This window comes from Hippopotamus amphibius, chromosome 8, assembly GCF_030028045.1.
Source record: "Hippopotamus amphibius kiboko isolate mHipAmp2 chromosome 8, mHipAmp2.hap2, whole genome shotgun sequence".
NCBI classification, from domain to species: Eukaryota; Metazoa; Chordata; class Mammalia; order Artiodactyla; family Hippopotamidae; genus Hippopotamus; species Hippopotamus amphibius.
In genome coordinates, this window is record NC_080193.1 from 78,508,363 (window position 1) to 78,523,948 (window position 15,586).

A 15,586-nucleotide genomic window follows, 5' to 3' on the forward strand; every position below is an offset into this window, starting at 1 on the left:
TATATGTACACATAGATGGGAACTATACTCTTCTCCTCCTAGCATATTTGGAGAGAACTATCAGTACATGTAAATTGAACCTTCCTCTTTCTCTCTTAATGTTTGCATAGTATTTCCTCTTTTTTCTTTCTAAAATTGAAAGTAATTACATTAGTAATTTGAACTTTCTGACTGAAGTTTATTTAGTATATTAATTGGTGATGTGGGCATGTGTGACAGAAACAGTCCTTTTCTACCAGATTGGGTCATTTAACTCAAAAGCAAAACCCACTTTCCTATTACAATGCATGAAATCTCTTAAAATCCAGTAATAGATTTAGTTATGATTAATTTACATTCTTTTTGGCACAAGTTTCTGTAATGTCATATGATTCCTTCTGTTCCCTCTCCAATAAATAGAAGTAATTAAAGAACTCTACTTGGAGTTTGGAGGCTGAAGAAAAATTATGTCAGATTTGATTTATAAAAATCACAATTCTTTTTCTGTGATAGTAATATTGGCCTGTTTTTTCACTCAGTTAAACTCATTTTCTTTGAGTGTCAGCATTTTTTCCCGTGTAACAATTGCTTTCTTTCTTTCCTTTTATAAATTTTTTAATTTAATTTATTAGCTGTGTTGGGTCTTCGTTGCTGTGCACAGATAGTCTGTAGTTGCAGAGAGTGGGGGCTACTGTTCGTTGTGGTGTGCTGGCTTCTCATTGCGGTGGCTTCTCTTGTTGCAGAGCACAGGCTCTGGGTGCAAGGGCTTCAGTAGTTGTGGTGCACAGGCTTAGTTGCTCCACGACCTGTGGAATCTTCCCAGACCAGGGCTTGAACCCGTGTCCCCTGCATTAGCAGGCAGATTCTTAACCTCTGTGCTATCAGGGAAGCCCCAACAATTTCTTATAGAAAGATAAAAAGTTCAAATTAAGAACTGTGTTTTGAACTAAATTATTACACTCATGAACTTTGTTCATAGTTTCTCGTTGCTAACATCTCCATGAGGTAGATAATATACAGATTTTACTGAAGAGGTAAACAATATCTAGAGATGAAGTTTCTTGTCCAAAGTCACAGCCAGCACAGATAATGTTGAAATCCAGGAGATCTGGGACCATTTCAGAATTTGCTGTTTTTGAGCTGCTTTTTCCTTGTTTCTCCATTAAGATGCTATAGTTTTACCATATCTTTTGTACTCATGATTTCATTTGTTCACAGCGATACTGTGAACTAAGCATGGGATATGTTGTTTTTATTCTGTGACCAAGGAATCTGAGGCTAGAAGTTTTGATTTGGGCAAAGGCAGACTTTAATACCTGTTCTATCACAGGACTTGAGCCAAGGTGTTCTGACTTTAGTGCAACATCCTTTACCGTGTAGTACTAGAAATGTGAAAACAAAGATTTCTACTTGTGCTCTTTTTTTTGTTTGTTTGTTTGTTTCTGAATTGGGAATTTCTTGGGCATTCCATGAGAACTCTAATTTTATGTGTGGGATTCTGGACCTCATGCCTTGAATTTGATGTATTCCTGATGCTTTCTAACACATTAATCAAGCAGACTTCACAGTTTAATAAGACAGTGCAGCATTGGTGAAGGCTGTATGATCAAGTTTTTTACATAAAATTTCCCCTTCATCTTTGGTGGTCCTCGTTTGTTTTTGGTGTTGTGCTATGTATAGTTGACATTTTATTTTTTCTCCCTTTTTTCCCCTTTTAGTGAATGGTAGTGTCTAGAAAGGGTATGTCCCTTCAAGAGAGAGGTGCCAATGTCCAACCGGCCTAATAACAATCCAGGGGGGTCACTGCGACGTTCACAGAGGAACACTGCCGGGGCCCAACCACAAGACGACTCGATAGGAGGAAGGTATGTATTTAATGATAATTTGAAAAGAAATTGGGATTAAAGAAAGTATTTTTTTAAAACCTCATTATGAGGACCAAAGCTTGAATGGTTTGCTATAAATGGCTAATTTGTTTTTCTAACTTTTGAGCTAAGTAGCACAAAACTGGAATTCAAACCGATTATTTAATCATTCCCTGAACATGCTAGGCTCAAAAAATAGTTCTCAGTTGTTATCAAACCTCTGATCTCCGGGTTGTTAGCATATGGCGCGTCAAGTTTTATTTGCCCATTCTCTTTCTCGTCACCTCTTTTAAGCACATGCTACAACACATCTTTCAGCCATTTGTGATCCCTTCCTTTATGTATGTTGTGACTTTATTTATTTATCTCATTGAAAGGAAGCTTCACTTGTTTTAAGATCTAAAGTTTTGATACCTAGCTTTTGGGTCATTCCCCCATCTTACTTTTTGACAACACATGGACTCTGACAGGCTGGTGAAGCTGTCTGACTTTGGTAGCGCACGATTCTAAACATCTGGTGTTGAGCTGGTCGTTTTAGTTGGAGTTGTTGTATTGGAGGTAGTGTGAAGAATCAGATACATTCTCTTGAATGTAAAATTCCATGTCCGATTTTGCTAAGGACTATCATTTTATGCATAAAATACTCAGAATTGCTTGGGCCAGATTTTCAGTCGGTGGTTAGCGTACAATAGATTATGGCTAAACTCTAATAAAGATTACCTGATGCAGCATTTTGAGGCATTACCATGTATATGTTGTCTACTAAATTATAAAAAAAAAATTGGTAAATGTCAAATGTAAAGAAGAAATTGAAATACATCTTGTTCATGTCAGGCTGTTTTAGTGGTTGAACATCTGGACTTTGGACTAGAACAGCTTTGTGTGCAGTTTCTGTGTCTGCCGTTAAACAGCTGTGTGTCCTTTGTTATATCTTTCAGGAAACATAATTTTTTAGTCCACACAGTGGGGATACCTATTTCATAGGGTTATTAGTTAACTTCAGTATTGTAATATGTTAAACTCTTAGAACAGTGCTTAGTGCAGAGTTCTGTTCTAAATTTTTTTGCTTTTTTTTACATTTAGATTGTTCTTTGGAGCAGCCACACTTTATTTATGCTGTTGATTAGAAAATATCACTCCCCCATTATAAAAATGTTATATATTTTAGAGAATTTGGAAAATCAGAAAGTATAAAGAAAAACACAATTTCACAATCCCCCATAATCCCTGTTAACATTGGCCTTTTCCTCCCTAGTCGCTCTTTTTTTTTTTTTCTTACTGCACGTATGTAGGTACACATGTGCTTGCATATGCACGTAAATTACTTATACCTTTTGAACAATTGCAGTTTTGTACATATTAATCCTCGGGTTATATTTAGACTCATGCATATGATTGACACACATTTTGCACTGTCACACAGTATATTACTTTTAAATCCACAGTGCCATTTCAGCACCATTATCTTTTCTACACATCAGTGATATATAAAATTATTTAAATGTTTTATTGTATTATGTATTTAAAAATGTGAGTGAAAAACAAATGGATGTGGTTAATACTAGTGACTATGATGCATTGGCTTAAAAGTTGTAATCAAGATGGAACTCAATTAGACTTGTAGAATGGCAAATGTTTCCCTGAGGTTCATGTGCTTTAAGTCAGTTGATGATATGCTCAATTGTGAAGGAGAAGAATAAAATTTAAAAGTGTGTTTAGAATGGCAGAAACACTCCAAAGAATATAAAGCAGGGTGTAATTAGGGTTTTTATAGCTTTAATCCCTCCTCCCTGTCAGTAATGGAGCCCCATTTCAGCTCTCACGATTTCAACTTTTACATGGCTTTAGAAAACATTTGCCCACAAAAGAGGCCTGTTCACTTTCTTAAAACCTAATATCACACGTGTCATTTCCTATGTCTTTAAAAATTGTTTAAAAACATGAATTTTAAAGTCTTCATGTTCAATTGTGTGCTTAATATCATAATTTAGTAATAACTTCGAATATATAGATGGTCCTATTTTAATGTGGGTAGGTAAAATTATGATCGGGACATAGAAATTTAGAACTTTAGCCAAAAAGTCTTATCAGTTTGACTGAGAATACAAATTAGAAGATATTTGCTCATCTGAGTTTCATTTTGCCATTTTAGACTGCTTGATTCTTTTGTTTGTGATAGAATCTCAGAACTGGAAGGGACCTTTTCATCAAACCCCAGACTGACTTTTGAAGCCCTAGTAGAGTGTGCTATGCTAACAATTATCTAACCTATGAGAAACCTCTCCAGTGATTTTGGGGAGTGAGAGGATTGGGGTTAATTGGGAGAGAGCAGCTAAAACTGTGTTTTCATTCTTTTAATCTGACTCCTGTTGCTTAGCTTTCCTAAGTAAAATGCTGTTATTGCGGCTTTTGTTTCCAAAAAACAGTGGCCTTGATCTTGTGAATGTATTCATAGTAATACAGAGATTCAAATAGTGGTAATAAATGACAGTATCTACTACAACAGCACTGGTGGAGTGTTTTTAGTTAAGCAATTTTTTATACATATTCTTTCTATTTGTCTCACAGAAACTGTGTGTGCTAAGTATGTAGCCTGTGTTTTCTAAACGCGGTAGCTTGCTCAGTTTACACGGCTGGTATGTCGAGTCAGAACTTGATTCCTGACCTCTTTACTTGCAAGTCGGTGATTCCTTTCATTATGTCATACTGTTTTTAGTGCACAAACCATTCCATCCAAATGATGAAGGACTTAGAGGAGGGTATGAAGTACTTCAGTTTAGAATTTAAGAAGCAGTTTTTCCCTCCTAGAATTTTTTAATTCACTCATTTTTGATTCACTCTGTTTCCTTCCAAACTTGAATTAAGTTGTCTTCTTTTTTTTTTTTTTAATTAATTTATTATTTTTTTGGGGGGTACACCAAGTTCAATCATCTGTTTTTATACACATATCCCCGTATTCCCTCCCTCCCTCGACTCCCCCACCACCCTCCCTCGAGTCCCCCCCATCCTCCCCCTCCCAGTCCTCTAAGGCATCTTCCATCCTCGAGTTGAACACCCTTTGTTATATAACAACTTCCCACTGACTATCTATTTTACAGTTGGTAGTATATATATGTCTGTGCTACTCTCTCGCTTCGTCCCAGCTTCCCCTTCACCCCTCGCCCCCTCCCAAACCTCGAGTTCTCCAGTCCATTCTCTGCATCTGCATCCTTATTCTTCTCACTGAGTTCATCAGTACCATTTTTAGATTCCGTATATGTGAGTTAGCATACAATATTTGTCTTTCTCTTTCTGACTTACTTCACTCTGTATGACAGACTCTAGGTCTATCCACCTCATGACATATAGCTCCATCTCATCCCTTTTTATAGCTGAGTAATATTCCATTGTATATATATATGCCACATCTTCTTTATCCATTCATTTGTTGATGGGCATTTAGGTTGCTTCCATGTCCTGGCTATTGTAAATAGTGCTGCAATAAACATTATGGTACAAGTTTCTTTTGGGATTATGGTTTTCTTTGGGTATATGCCCAGGAGTGGGATTACTGGATCATATGGTAGTTCTATTTGTAGTTTTTTAAGGAACCTCCAAATTGTTTTCCATAGTTGTCTTCTATGTGTAGCTCCCTTCCTGTGACCACCACCCTTGCCCTTTTCCCCAATCAAGGTCACTTAACTGTTTTTTTGTTTTGTTTTGTTTTTTAAGAAGAAGAAAAGTTTTAGTTCACCCTTAAGATAAAAGAAAGTTGGATCTTTGGGATATATTTATTTTCTTCTAATTATTCCCTCTGTTCTTTTTCACCCATTCTTCATCTCTGTCCATAATTGAACTAGATAATCTTCCTCCTCTTCGATTGTTTTCCTCTTTTTCTTTATTCCATGATTTTATGGGCTAGCATTGATCTGTTCCTCTCTTTTCTGTTCTCTTTTTCTTCTTTAGGAAATCACTCACCTCCACTGCTTGTCTGTGGGCTTACTCTCAGGGATACTACCTAGCCTTTCCCACTTCTAGCACAGGTAGTTGTAGGTGCTCCCTCCCTCTTTGCCATGCAGTAGCATTTTCATTATATTATGTGCTTTTTCTTGTTTTTCTCAAGTGTCAGCAGTGGAATTGTATTCAATTTTATAGCAGCTTTGGTTAAGATTGCTGTAGTGAAGGTTTCTTCTATATTGTTTTTGTTATTAAAAACACAGCATGCTGAGAACATAAAGTCAGGATGCTTCAGGAAAATTAAAGAAATAAGGTAAATTTAATCTATCCACCCAGAGATAATGATGGTTAATATTTCTACCCTGCATTTCTACTCCATGATTTTCCTTGATATGAAAGCCCAGGATTTAAATTAGGACCTCTAGTTTTTTTCCGCAATTTTTTTCTGTAAAATATGTTACTGCCATGCCTATCACATTTGAATATGATTCTGACTTTGTCAAGGCATATTCCTGAAATGGGTTCATAGGACCTAAGGATATGAATATTTTGAATATTTGAGTATTTTAACAGAATGCTAAATTGTCTTTCAGAAAGATCGAACCGCTTTATCTTTCTTCTTTTTTTTGATTAAACAAGTTTATATTCCTATTAATACTTTGTGAGAATGCCTATTTCTCCAAATCCTAGTCAATACAGCACAGCATTTTTAATAAAAGTTTGTGGAAGAAAGGATTCCTTTGGTTAAAGTTACCATTTCTTTGGTTACTAGAGTTGAAGATCTTCTGCACATATTGGCCATTTTAATTTATTTTATGAGTTGTCAGTGTCTTCTGTCTGTTTCAATTTTGGAGATGCTTGTTCTTTTATTAGAACTCTTTATGGAAAGAGTATCAACCTACTGACATGGGCAAGTATTTTTTTGCTAGTTTTATTACTTGTTCTGATTTGTTTTATCTGTCAGTGTTTTTTCATGGTGTGAGGAAATGCGTGAATCCAATCCACCCCACCTTCCCACCCCCATTACAGAATTTGTCTGCAGAGTTTTAATAATTATTACTGAGTAATAAATTATGAGATCTAAAGGTTATAACTTTCTGTTAACATTGTCAAAGCAGGGATATTTTTAGCCAGCATTAATTATATAGGAAGAAATAGATTTGTATTTTGCTTAAAAAACTATTTCAAAGGGATGGGATACAGAAAAACACAAAAAGAAAATAAATGTCATCCAGAGATTGTCTGTGTTAATATTTTGATTTTTATCTGTAGTCCTTTATTTTTTTTGGGAGGGGAACAGATCTTAGTTCCCTGACCAGGGATTGAACCTGTGTCCCCTGCAGTGGAAGCATGGAGTCTTAACCACTGGACTGCCAGGGAATTCCCTATCTGTCTTCAAAACACAATTTAGCATGTAGCTGATTACACTGTAAATAGTTTTGGATCTTACTTTTTTCACTCAGTATCCTAACAAACATTTTCTCTTATTATGATTTTTCTTTTTTTTGGTGATAGTTTACGGATGGCCACATGATTTACTAAGTCAATATGCAACATCTTGCACTACTAATTTTCATTTTTTGGATAGTTAGATGGTTGCAGTGGGAAAAGTTTTTGCTTATGCATAAATGTTTGCACTTTTGGTATCTCTTAAGGGATATGTTCCCAGAGTGAAATTGCTTGGTCAATGCAAGTTTTGTTTTGTTTTGTTTTTTAATAAATTTGTTTGTTATTTATTTGGCTGCATTGGGTCTTCATTGCTGCACACGGGCTTTCTCTAGTTGCTGCAAGCGGGGGCTACTCTTCATTGTGGTGCTCGGACTCCTCATTGTAGTGGCTTCTCCTGTTGCGGAGCACAGGCCCTAGGCATGTGGGCTTCAGCAGTTGTGGCTCACGGGCTCTAGAGCACAGGCTCAGTAGTTGTGGCGCACGGGCTTAGTTGCTCCGTGGCATGTGGAATCTTTCCAGGGCAGCAATGCAAGTTTTTTATGGTCAACTTATTTCACATAAATTTTTTTCCTCCAACTTACTTATCACCATCAGAAAAAAGAGTGCTTTTTCTCATCATTCTATTTGTGTTACTTCCATTTAGCATTTTCCTGCTAATTTGATAGGAAAAATTGCATTAATTTCATTTTATTGGTGTTTCTGTAGTAATGAGATGTTAAACATTAGAAAAATAGGTTTAAGGAATGAGATCTGAGAATACTTCTTGATGTAAATGTACTAGTAAGTTTTCATGTGTTGTTACTCTTCCTTTGAATCATTGTATAAGAGATCCGATCTTTTGATTTGTTCAGCTGAGATTAGTCCCTCTTCTTGTGTAATGATTTCCCTCAGTTCTTCACCCATGTATTTTGAGTGGTAATCTTTTCCCCCATGATCTTGTTCTGCTCCTGGCTCCCCATTTCCTTTTGCCAAAGCTGGGAGAATCTGCAGTCTTCATTTATTTTGAGCTCAGTGATGGGACTGGGGTGGTCCTGTGATCCAAGCTGGAAAAAAGTGGAAGCTTTTCCCTTTCTGGTAGCAAAGTGAAGATGTGAATCTGAAGTTGCCAGCTGCATGTCTCCTGCCTTATGGAAGAAGATGGACAGTCAGAGGAAAGCAAATATATTAGAGATTATGTGTAATTACAGTTCCGACTAGTTTCACTTCCTTAGTTCTTCAGAGCTATGTTGACTCTTTTCTCTAGGCTTGATTATTTTAACTGTTTTGATTCTGGAGATATGCGTGCCTTACTTTAGTGAAGCCTCTTTTTTTGGCTCTAGAGTTAAGGAGTCCTGCCTTAATACACTTGCAGTACAAACTCAGAATAAGATTGTATTCATCCATTTGTAGAACACCATGCTACTAAGCACCATGCTAGATGGTAATTATAAAAATGAGAGTAGAATAGCCTTTGTCACAAGCAGTTTCCAACTTGGTAGGGGAAATGGGCATGTAGGTGATTATTAAAGTCAGGCGAGAAACATTTCTAGTGATGACCTCATTGACATGGGCTTTGAAGGCTGAAGAAGCAGTTGTAAAACACATGGTACATGTCAGCCACATTTGTCTACTTGACATGTGGAGTAATTAGTTACTTCCAGAGTGGATTTTATTTCTCATTTTTCTGTGTTTCTTGTTACTTTGCTCACAAGTAGTAGATGTTCAACAAATACTGGTGTTGAAATAAGGAGATTTACTTCCTTGGCCTTTGTAGGCACAGAAATGTAACTTTGTTTTACTGAAATGCTCATGAAAAGGTGAGTGACTGGAGTGAAGGCTGAGTTGAAATAGGGCATGGTTTAAATGGGCTGTGTGGGACTTCCCAGTGGTTGTCCAGTGGTTAACAATTCGCCTTCCAGTGCAGGGGGTGAGGGTTTGATCCCTGGTTGGGGAACTAGGATCCCATATACCATGGGGCAATTAAGCCTGCACACTGCAACTACTGAGCCCATGCACCGCAAGGAAAGATCCCGCATGCCACAACTAAGACCTGACTCAGCTAAAGAAATAAATTTTAAACATAATTAAATAGGTTGTGTGACAAGGTGCCTGGCTTGTGCTGCAGTAGCAAACAGCTCCTAAATATTAGTGTAACAATTTAGCCACTAGGAGACTTGTCCATCCTGGGTCACCTGTAGGCTCTGCACAGGTTTTCAGGTATCACTGCTGTGGCAGCAAGAGAATATGCTGAATTGCTGTCTGGCTGTCCCTCAGAAGTGATCCATTTCCACTCATGTTCCCTTGAGCAGAGCAAGTTACATGGCTGTACATAACTTCCAGGTGGCTTGGCAGGTATCATCCTACTGTGTGTCTGGAAAGAAGAGAAATGGAATATTTGTCAGCAGCACCTGGTAGCTGTTTAACATGGTTTTTTAATTTTTATTCTTCTCCCATATCTACAACAGACCATTTATTTCCCTAAATTCTATTTAGTGCAGCATGGCCATGCTATTGTGTATTGTCTTCCTTCTCCTATTTAACCAGTGTGGGTGCCTTTTTAAATATTCCTTTTTTGGGTGTTCCTTCTCTCTCGTTTTTATCCTGACCTTTGCTCAGTCAGATGGAAGTGTAAGCTTCCTCATCTTTGGGAGGAAGAGTATGTTAAGGGGAGACATGGTGTGATGTGAAAATGACTTCATTGTTTCTTATGACTAAATTGAAAACACTTTAAAAAGCAATTTATACTAGAATTGGCCAGGTAACTTGTCACTTGCTCCTTTCAGTATGGTGAATCTTACTGTGTAATTATGCACTTTGAGTTTCACCTGAAGAAGCACATGTGCACACAGTTTTCCACTTTTCGGGCTACTTTGGTAATGCTGGTCTGTCCCATCAGGGAGAGGGAGGCAAGATTGACAGTGTTGTGTTCAACAGTGGCTTGGTTGTCTTGGTCTGAAGAGGAACAGAGGCTACTTTTTTCTTAACAGTATCCATGTTAAATTATTTCTTGAATCAATGAAGTAGTATTTTATATATTGTATAATTTTCTCTGCATTATATATTTCTTGCTTTAATCATCAGCTGTGAAATTTTGTCCAGAAGTCACTTCATAAATATATTGGAAAGCTACAAGACATCGGCTGCCTTAGATTATTTCATATCTTAGTTGACAATTTGCTCTAATTTTCCTGTCCCTCAGTACTGAAGGAATCTGATGTTCCACACCACTTTTTACAAATGCTTTCTCAGTCTCAGAATGCTTTCCTAGAATAGAGTTTCAGCGTGACTGAAAAAATAAATATATGCAAATGCTTCTTCAGTAATTGGACAGCAAGTTTTAATATCATATATGGAAAGCTATCGCTTTTTTTTTTTTTTTTTGGTAATAAAGAAAGCAGGAAGGAAAACATACAATTTTCTTCTGTTTTTCTCAGTAAGTCCAAAGCCTTAAGCCGTTTATTTTGTTTGTTTGTTTGTTTTTTATAATAAATGTACATATTTTATTAATTTGAAAAAAGTAAAACATGCACATAGTAAAATGGCCATCAGAACAAAAAATTTTAAAACTTACAAAACCAAAATATTTAAAAAAAATTTTTGTCCAGTGTTACTGAGGTATAATTGATACACAGCACTGTATAAATTTAAGATGTGGGCTTCCTAGGTGGCGCAGCGGTTAAGAATCCCCCTGCCAATGCAGAGGTCATGGGTTCGATCCCAGCTCCAGGAAGATCCCACATGCCGTGAAGCAACTAAGCCTGTGTGCCAAAAAAAAAAAAAAAAAATTTAAGATGTACAACAATGAAGCCGTTTATTTTGACTTATATACAATCAGGGACAGAAATAGCAGCTTGGGTAGGAAAAATATAATGACTAGATGCTGGCCTTTTACTTTGACCACTAAGCCTCATAGCTGTGGGGTTTCAGACTTAGGGAGTTGGAATACAGGGCTCAATCTCACCTTTCCTGCCTAAGGGCTGTGTGATTTTGGGCAAGCCTCATTCATAGATCTTTAAAATGGAAATATACCTGCCTTGGGTGTCATTTGAAGATTAAGCTAGGTAATGTCTTTAAATAATTAATATAATGCTTATCACATAATTAACACCTTTAAAATTATTTATTCTGTGGTTATCTTAAGTTTTTATCCAGGTATTTATAAAAGCCAGTGTAGTTCATGAAATAACTCAGTTACTATCACTAATCTATCACTAATCACTAATTTACTTTTATTATCTCGGTGTTTATACCCCTCACCCAACTACTTTCTTTGTGAAAAGTGGGGGCAAAAGTAAATTGAGCCCTGAGATTCCTTTGGGGGAGGGGCATCTTTTCCCATGTTTTGATTACATTCAATCCCTCTGCCTTATAACATAAACGTAGTTTACTCACCCATTCTCAGTATACCCAGATTGTTGAACATATAAAAGTTTGGCTTTTGCCTCACTGTCTCCAACCCTGTTAGTCCCTTACTCCAAGCTATTATTAAGGACAGAGTCCTTCCATAAAAGCATTTAAGCTGTAGCCTGTCCTTTCAGCCTTGTTTCCTAATGTATCTGTGTGCTCAGGGAAATACATATCATTTGCCAGGTGCCATGTGGGTTTCATAATTTGCTGCCTCTTTGCCTTTGTCTCTGCTGCTTTTAAGTGGAATGCTCTTTTTCCTCAGCCTTTCATTCTTCAGGGTGTGGTTTAAATGCCATGTGGTCTATAAAACCTGTTTTTTCCCTCTAAGAGTAATTTCTCCCTTTGTTGTGAACTTTATAGCACCTGATAGGTCTCTTTGTTTCATGGATTCTGACCTCTTTGAGGACGGAACACAGTGTAGTGTGTTATCAGTATTTATGTGCCCTGTAGTGACTTGCACATACTTGAGTTGGGAAACCTAACAAATCTGTTGAAATGAATAGCTTGGTACTGTGGTTCTCAACTCAGTTAGATCCAGTGCTCTGACTCTATAACGTATATCATATAATGTAAATATCTTTATTTTTGATGCCCCTTTAGTATCTTGAATTAAGAAGTATATAAAATGCCTGCCTGCACAGTTTAAAAACATCAATATAATGTAGGTAAGACAAGTAAAAGGAAAGCAATTGATAACAATAACATTATCTCAGTAGGGAAATGCTTGGGTACTTGATGCAAGATGACACTATATTCAGATACTTGCATCTATATTTGAACTTATTGAATGTGACAGCTGCAACAACAGACTTAAATACCATAAGCAGCATTTTCATTATAAACTTTTCCAAAATGATGTATTACTCTTGGAAAAGCTGCAAAAAACAAATTGTTGAATCCCATGCATTCCTGGAAAATTTCAGTATATAAAGAACCATGCAAAATAAATCTGAGCTGAGAAATTATAAGCTTATTTTCCCCCTATGTCATGGCCAGATTTTAAGTTTTTTTTCATAAGGTCTTCATATATTATCAAAGCTATTTGAAATATATGGGTCATGGGACAGTTTTTCAGTGTCTGACGGTTCTGTATATTGCATGACATCTACCTCTAGTCCTTACCTGCCAAAAATGTCAATCTCACCACTGTTCCCCAACATATGTTTTCAAAATACTTCCTAGAGGAGGAACCACAACTGGTTTTTTGTTTGTTTTGTTTTGTTTTGTTTTTAAAAAAAACAGTGCTTTATAAGGTAAGTAGGAGTTCTAAGTTACAGAATTATTTGGGTTAGCATTCCGCCATAACTCAACATAGGAACATTGGTCCAGCTACTCAGCTTCTTGTTTTGTGACCAAAATAGAAACTTGTACATTTTGCAGAGAACATTAGTGAGTTTTTTATTTAAAGTGGTTTAAATGAACTTTCTGCCTTGATTATTGAAAATCAGGGGCTTATTTATAACATGCGTTTTATAGCATTATAAACAAAGCATTTAATTTTTGGAAGGCAAAACTGTTACAATTGTATATATAAAATATAAGAGCATAAAAATGTCTGTATGTCTGTATACACATACACAAAAAAATTTGGAGATATAATTAAGTCCCAAATCATTTATATTTGGTAATATGTACATATATTTGAGTTATATGTCTGGCATAGATATTAATTTCAAACAGAATCCAAGACCTGTAATATATGGAATTAACTAGCTCCTTGTAACTAGCCACCTTCCTCATTTTGCCTAAGATTAGAATAAGAATGCTTTTTGCTATAAGGTTTTGACCTCTTAGATGTCCTCTGGACTAAAATGGTTTCTAATCTTTTAGACTACAAAGGATTTTACTAAAGCACAGTAAATATAAATTAAAGTATCTAGAAGGGGCAGTCACTACAATTGGCCTAAAAGTCAGCAGGAGGCATTTGAGACTTGCTTTCAAGTTAATCTTGAAAGCACATAACCCAGAGTTGATTATAGTATGCTCTGTTGCAATATGGCTTTCTTTAACCTGATTTGGCCCACATGCTCTTGATAAGTAGGGTAATGATGTCAGTATGATGTGGAAGTAGTGTCGATTCATAGGCAGTTTTTCCTGTAGTTTTAATATATGAACTGAAATTGGAACAGACATTTCAATTAAAGAGTAAGATTTGGTGATCTCTGAAGATCTTAAGAAAAACCTGGAAGTCATGCAGAAATGAGTTAAAGAAATCATTTAGTGCAAGAAATAGCTAGCTCAGTGGCTTCCAGAATCACCACACTTTGCACCGTTAAACACATTCAGGAAGCTCAGAACCATTTACTCCTGTATTTATAAGGAAAGAAAATGACAAAAAGGAAAGTCTCCCCCAGAATTGTATTTTCAATTTTGTCAAAGCTAGTCCTAAAAGAAAATGTCTTGAAAAATTTCCACTTAAAGGAGAAAGTACAAAAATAAGACTCTAATGAGTGGACTGACTGTGATTATTGGTACAAGTGTTAGTGGAGGTTTAATCTTTTATTGAAATTGATCATGTTTTCGTTAGGACTCTCACTGCAAAAATAACATGTTTGAGTACTCCAGTCTTATTTTCACCATTAGTCCAGTTATTTTTAGTGTGTGATTTTGCAGAGCAGGAGATTTTTTTTCTCCAGGAACATCCATAGGATGATCCTAGGATGATGTGGAAGCTCCTGAATATGCGTCGTATCCCCCCCCCCCCAGCCCCACCCCCTTCACAACCATTCTCCCACCCAACTATCTTGAGCTGTAATTCACTAAATGGGCTCATTTTGGTGCTACTTAAGAGTTTGTCATGAATTTTATTGTCTTATTCTTGCAAATTTGACTTATAGTGGATATAAATTTTACAGGTCTTAAAGAGATTATGCTTTTTAATAAAAATTAATGTTAAACAATAAGGTTTGATAAATGAGGGAGTTGGTTAAATGAGCTAAAAGGCATCAAGAGTCATTTAGCACTGAATATTGTTATATCCTAATTGGCTGTTCTAATTGGCATTATTATTTTATGGAGATTTCCTTACAGTATCTGAGCATTAATAATTTATAAATGGGCATAATAAAATAGAATCCCACTTTGGGAGGGCCCATATTGTTACTTACGTTAACCATCTGGTTGCCTACTCCTCCTGTGGTTAAGCCAGGGGTTGGAAAACTACGACCCATGGGCCAAATCCAGCCTACTGCCTGCTTTTGTAAATACAAATTTGGTTGGAACATAGCCATGCCCATTTGTTTATGTGTTGTTTATACCTGCTTTTGTGGCACATAGTACTGCCCACAAAGCTAGAAATATTTACTACCCTTTACAGAAAATGTATTAAGACCATGCTAAACAGTAGTCAGAAGGACATGATGATCGTTTTATAATATTTAAAAATGTTTTTTTAACCAGGTCTCAGTGAGAATATCACGCTTAAAAATAATTTTAGGAATGGTAGAATCAGATCAGAATGGAATTTAAGCCAGTTTTTGAGCCTCACTTTCTCAGATGATTGGGTACTGTTTTCTTTCTATTCTTTTTCCTTCCCTCCTTTCTCCTCCCCTCCCACTGTCATACATATTGAGACTTTACCTGCTAAATTCTTTAGCTCCTTGAAGGTGTTAGTAAGGACATGAAAAATGCAGGAGTGGATTTGGGTGACTATAAAGTTAGATATGTTTTAAAACCAGAGAACAAAATTTATTTGGTTGCAGAAGAGGAGGACTGCCACCTCTACAGTGGGGTCAGCATCAGGTTAGTGTTGGTCAGTTTCTGTTGCCAGAGAGACTTCTTAGGAATATGTTACGACTTTTTTTTTTTTCCCTAAAGGATTGACATTTAAATACTTAACTACTTGAATGTTATCACAAGGTTGTCTATCTTTGAATGGATAAGATTTTATTCTAATACGATTTTTTAAATTTTCAAGGAATACAGCAAGGAATATTTTAAATTTTATTATGAAATGAATTAAAAATTGTGAT

At 36.3% G+C, this 15,586-nt stretch overlaps 1 protein-coding gene across 17 annotated transcripts in view; it reads left to right on the forward strand.

The window, feature by feature from the left end:
- Positions 1-15,586, forward strand: part of TRIP12 (thyroid hormone receptor interactor 12) — a 143,796-nt gene that overhangs the window by 41,151 nt on the left and 87,059 nt on the right. For all 17 annotated transcript variants that reach the window (XM_057745289.1, XM_057745287.1, XM_057745285.1 and 14 more), the window contains one exon: positions 1,698-1,844. In XM_057745289.1, coding sequence (XP_057601272.1) covers positions 1,747-1,844 — 98 coding nt within the window. In that variant the 5' untranslated portion in view covers positions 1,698-1,746. The remainder of the gene's footprint in view (positions 1-1,697; positions 1,845-15,586) is intronic.